General features: G+C 58.9%; 2 protein-coding genes across 2 annotated transcripts; both read left to right on the forward strand.

The window, feature by feature from the left end:
- The first annotated feature begins 1,752 nt into the window (after nucleotides 1-1,752).
- Nucleotides 1,753-3,709, forward strand: SPRG_15172 (hypothetical protein). Its single transcript, XM_012355057.1, has 10 exons — nucleotides 1,753-2,058; nucleotides 2,114-2,220; nucleotides 2,270-2,456; nucleotides 2,501-2,614; nucleotides 2,666-2,839; nucleotides 2,912-3,046; nucleotides 3,097-3,161; nucleotides 3,211-3,352; nucleotides 3,399-3,544; nucleotides 3,594-3,709. The coding sequence occupies exons 1-10, from the start codon at nucleotides 1,780-1,782 to the stop codon at nucleotides 3,634-3,636; spliced, it is 1,392 nt and encodes a 463-aa protein (XP_012210447.1). The 5' UTR covers nucleotides 1,753-1,779; the 3' UTR covers nucleotides 3,637-3,709.
- A 296-nt stretch (nucleotides 3,710-4,005) lies between these two features.
- On the forward strand, nucleotides 4,006-4,650 carry SPRG_15173 (hypothetical protein; the record flags this gene model as incomplete). Its single annotated transcript, XM_012355058.1, has 3 exons — nucleotides 4,006-4,412; nucleotides 4,468-4,531; nucleotides 4,576-4,650. 3 exons carry the CDS (start codon nucleotides 4,006-4,008, stop codon nucleotides 4,648-4,650), a joined length of 546 nt encoding a protein of 181 aa, XP_012210448.1.
- Between the last annotated feature and the right edge of the window lie 741 nt (nucleotides 4,651-5,391).

Consider the following 5,391-nt stretch of genomic DNA (forward strand, 5'->3'; position numbering starts at 1 on the left):
GAGCCACTCTCGTTGACATTGGCGTGAAAGTCGAACTGCTGGTCCATCTGGTACTGCGTCTGCTCGGCGAGCGCATCGTCATACGCGCGCTGGGCAGTGTCGACCTTCTCCGCGCCCGTGCCCGACCACGCGTGCTCGCGCTTGGCCGCGGCTAGCGACAACTGGAGCGCGTAGAGATGCGTCTTGGTCGCCTCAACGTGCAGACCGTGCTCGGCGATGAGGGTTTTCTTCATGCGCTTGAGCCAGCCGTACCACATGGCGCCATGGTTGCCGTCCGGCGCATCGGTCATCTGGGCTAGCAGCGCGGTAGCCTCGTCGGTGATCATGTCGGCAATACCCGGGTGCTTCAAAAGCTCGCGCGGCAGCCTCCAGTACCCGCGTGCTGGCGACGGCGCGGCACGAGACAAGGTAACCTTGTGGCGCAAGTGGTCGCTGCCGTGGCCGTTGGCCGCGTACCCAGCCGTGGCGCAGAGCACGGTCGCGAGCTCGACATCGACAAAGATGTAGTCCAGACGGTTGACGCGGTGCGGGCCACTGAAGATCCGTGACGCTGGGTGTTGAGTGCGCCAGACGTCGACCACATTTTTGTACGGACTGCGAGTGCGCCTAGGAATGGAGGGAATTAAAGGTGGCAGAAAAGGGGAGGGGGACCGACCTTCCCTGACTCCTCGTCAGCAAACTCGGTGTGGCACTAGTCAATGCCTTCGCGCGACGCTGTCCATGAGCTGTCTACTCACTGTGCAGGTAGGTCGACACGATATTTCGCCAGAAGCTCAGCAACGCCAGCTCGAGGCGCTCCATGGACTGCCCTTCAACAAGGAGCTCATTCGGTCCGGGACCGATAACCGCACGCTCGGCGATGCCCACAAGCCTGCATCGCAAGCCGCCGCAACACCAATCAGCTTTTTTCGACATCAACGCCAGCAACGATGCGTCTGAGTGGTGGGCATAGCACTTGGTTCAGCGGCGACGGCGTCCACGAAGTCGACTCAAACGAAGCGCAGGCATTGTTGCGATTTTTTGTCAACTAATTGGAAGGCGAATAGAGACCGTCCTTCGTTGGCTTGCACGTTGTGGTCGGCGTCGTTGCATGCATGGACGAGGTGGGGTGTCGTCTTGACGTATGGGCTCATCTCGGCGCACACGTGTGAGGCCCCGTCGCTCTAGAATACAATTGTGATTGCTTTGATGGATTCATAAAGCGGGAAAATTTATGGGTTCTTCATAGGTCCTTGCTTTGTCATCTGCACCGGCTTCAGCACGTTCTGACGTGGAGAAGACGCGTTTGGTGTAGAAGACAGCGGCTATCCCCCCGAGAGACCAGTACTCAAGATCTCTCAGCGCTGGTACACTCGTTTCCGTGGACGTTCCTTTCATTCGTTGCCAGCAGACGGGGACATTAAGATCAAATCCATGAGCGACCGATCGTGTAAGCCATATTCTAACCGCCTAGACCATTAGGGAATAAGCGACCGATCGTGCTTGCAGCTCCAGCTCCCGAATAGCTCACCGATGATACCTTTGTGGATGTGTCGTCCTTAATACCGACGCGACGATCATCGTCCCAACTGCGATTCTCGAACCGCTGCCACCACCAAACCTGGACTGTGTGACTCGGGGCGCCAGGGCGCACTGACTGGGACCGATTTTGTACCTCTCGCTTGTCTCTGCCAGCGGCTAAAGAGGGGTGCGTTTAGTCCCATGCGGTCGTTATCCGGATGACCAATGGTTGTCGCGCGTCAAGGTCATATCGGTACAATTGGACACTACGAGGCGAGCATGACGCCGGTGGTTTACGAAGAGTTCACCAAGGACGAGCTGCTACAGGTGGTGCGCAAGCTGCGCGAGTCGCCCGAGAAGCTCGCGCACGCCGTTGACACGGTGGCGCGGGCCGTGCGCAGTGGCGAGCCGTTGACCAAGAAGCAGAAGAAGCTCGCGTACAACCAGAAGCCGCCCAAGCCCTTCGACTACAGCCGTTTCCGCACCCGCCATATCGCGCTCAAGTTCTCGTATGCGGGCGAAAAGTACGCTGGCTTTGCGCGCCAAGACCACATGGAGGTAGTCCTTCCTCTTGTCTGCCGCTCGCCTCGTATCCTCAGCATCATCAACGTAGCACACGATCGAGCGGTACCTCATCGACGCGCTGTACCGTGCGCGGCTCATTGAAGACTTCAACAAGTGCGGCTACTCGCGCTGCGGTCGCACCGACGCGGGCGTCAGGTAGTCTTGCTCCACGCCACCGTCGTCGTATCATCGCCGTGCGTCGTAGCGCCCTCGGTCAAGTCGTCGGTCTCATCGTGCGGTCGAATGTCCCGACGGACGCCGTCCTTCTCGACGACAAGACGATCGACGATATCCTTCCGAACGAGCCGTTCCGCATCCAGCTCCCGGACGGTACCATCAAGACGCTGACGGAGCTCGACTACCCCGTCTCGCTGAACTCGGCACTGCCGGCGGTAACCTCGCGCACCAACGTTGCGAGGACCGCATCTCTGCTTAGGACATTCGCATCTACGGCTGGGCACCGGCGCCGCGGGCCGAGTGGAGTGCGCGCTTCGACTGCATCGGCCGCGTGTACAAGTACTTTTTCCATCGGCGCCGGATGGACTTGACGGTAGAGGTTTCTTGTTGTTGACATGCAGGAGGCGTCATCGCGCGACTGTAGCGCATGCGGGAAGCGGCGTCGCTTCTCCAAGGCGTCGACATGGACCACCGCAACTTTTGCCGCATGGACCCCAATGTCCTTGCATTCAAACGGTCGATTTCATCCTTTAAAATCCACGAAGCCGAGCCCGTGGACGCGAGTGGCGATGACTACTACCAGCTCTGCTACCTCGAGGTAGCCAAACGATCCATACGATCCATATATATATGGGAGCATTGTCTGGAGTTTGGATATTCGATTGGATAGATCCACGGCAAGGCCTTCTTGTGGCATCAAGTCCGGTGCATGGCAGCAGTCTTGTTTCTCGTCGGCCGCGGGCTCGAAGCGCCGTCGATTGTCACGACGCTCCTCGATATTGACGCCACGCCCCGCAAGCCCCAGGTAGAGAGTGCGCGCGATATATATCTGTGCACAGAATCGTTTGTCTGTAGTATGAAATGGCCTCGGAGCTCCCGCTGGTCTTGCACGACTGCAAATACGACCAAATGCACATGACGTACGACAATTTTGACCACTGTAAATGTGGTCCTCATCGTACGCCCTAGCTTTACGCCCGGCGTGCTCAACCGTGTCTACTGCGATATTGAAGAGCAGTGGGAGGCTGCGAGCCTTCGCACGGCGATGCTCAAGAACGAGCTCGAGACGATCAAATCGCTTAGCGTATCGCGGCCGCACGCGCTCCAGGAGGTCCAGAAGCGTCTCAAACCTGAGCCCGGAACAAGTGGAGGCCAAGGTGCCGGCTGCGTCGTCAGACGACCTCCTTCCATTTGGCAGCGTCTGGCCGTCGCTGCCGCCGGCGGGCAAAGGGCTCAAGCACATTCCGCTGCTGCAGCGCAAGACGGGTCCGTCGGTCGAAGAAAAGATGGAAAAAACCATGCGGTACGTGGTATTTGAACTCATCGGACGTGTACAATGTGGATGTTTGTAGGAAACGCATGGCCAAGGAGCTTCAGGCCGAGGAAGACGCTTAAGTCGTTGGACGCGATTCACGGGATCGATTGGACTAGCGTTGATTGTTCTCTCTGGTGTAAACCTAAACACAAGATACTTCTGTATGCAAGCGCCGAGAGAGCGCAAATGGTGAGGCATCGTAAGTCTGCGCCGCCTCTCGTGTCGGCACGGTCGGAGACGCGGAAGAGTATGGTGGTAGACTCTGGATGGACGCTTCGACATATGTTTAGTGGAGAACCCAGGTGTATTTTTTTGTACGTATTTGAGTCGGTCCGCGTAGCCCTAACCCTAAATCCCGTGTCCGAACGATAGATCCAGCAAGATCGAAAAAGGCTTCCTCGGGCCCGAGGGTTGTCAAGGACAAGACGACTCACTTTCCAATTTCCTCGATGGTGGCCATCTACCTTTCCAGTATCTTTGCGATTGCGGCTGTCGCGCTCGCGGCCCAAGAGGCACCGGCGGATGCCATGACCTTCAAGAGACCCGACGACTGCGACAAGGGCGGCCGCGGCGGTGGCGGCTGGAACTCAGGCGGCGGCGGTGGCTGGAACTCGGGCGGTGGCTGGCAAATCAACGGCGGCGGCTGGAACTCAGGCGGCGGCTGGAACAACGGCGGCGGCTGGAACAACGGCGGCGGCTGGAACAACGGAGGCGGTGGTTGGGGCAAGAGAACGCCATGCCCGCAGCCTGGACCCAACCCCGGCCCCGCTCCAGGCCCCAACCCCGGTCCCGCTCCAGGTCCGAACCCCGGTCCCGCTCCAGGTCCGAACCCCGGCCCGCAGCCTGGCCCTGGCCCGTACAACCCTCAACCTGGTCCTGGGCCGCAGCCTGGCCCTCAACCGGGTCCGCAGCCTGGCCCTCAACCGGGTCCGCAGCCGGGTCCTCAGCCTGGCCCTCAACCGGGTCCGCAGCCGGGTCCGCAGCCGGGTCCTCAGCCTGGCCCTCAACCGGGTCCGCAGCCTGGCCCAGCCCCTAGTCCCGGCCCTGCACCGTACAACCCCGACGAATGGCAGCGCAATCTCCGTCAAAACTAGATCCGTGCTATCCTGTAACTGTTCTTTACCAATTTTATGTCATACTAGTACACTACACCATGCCCGATTCCATTAACTGCAGCTTCTATTAAAAGTTCTGTTAGCCCTCATTTGGCTTGATGCCGTATGAAGGCGCTACGAAGGAACAGAGACACGTGTTTTTGAATTGTAACGGCTTTGATATTCCGTCTTGGCTGGCAGCCGACTGCTACCTATCTTCCCTTGCCTCTTGCCCCATCGAGGCCAGCTCAGGATGCCTCGAGACTCCATGCAATCACCAAAACACCAGAACACTTGGTCAAACAACCTCCGCATCCATCGAGATCTCACTGGCTTTCAACCCCAAATCGTTCATTATGGTTTGCTTATTCGAGGTGCAACCAGAACGCAGCGCCGGGCCCGCGGCTGGAAAAACCAGCTCCGCCGACGTGTCTTGCGCCCACACGAGCGTCATGGGCGCAATGCGGATGCACTCGAGGCCGTTGATTGTGAGCTCGCCGCCGTCGACCTAACAATAAGGGGTCTGCATCAGCCACGATACAAAAGCACGTCGATTGTATTACCGAGAAGAGCCCGAGGAACCGAGCACTTATCGCGTAGAGGCTGTGCGTCGCTTTGGCGTTAGTTACGACCATGCTGCCGCCGTCGGCTTCGCGGAACATGACGTTGAAGTCGCGGACAGCGCCGCCGAGAAGCGAGCACGCAGGCGCCAGCGCGCCATCAAACTCGTAGAGTTTGTCA

This window comes from Saprolegnia parasitica (assembly GCF_000151545.1).
Source record: "Saprolegnia parasitica CBS 223.65 unplaced genomic scaffold supercont2.201, whole genome shotgun sequence".
NCBI lineage: Eukaryota > Oomycota > Saprolegniomycetes > Saprolegniales > Saprolegniaceae > Saprolegnia > Saprolegnia parasitica.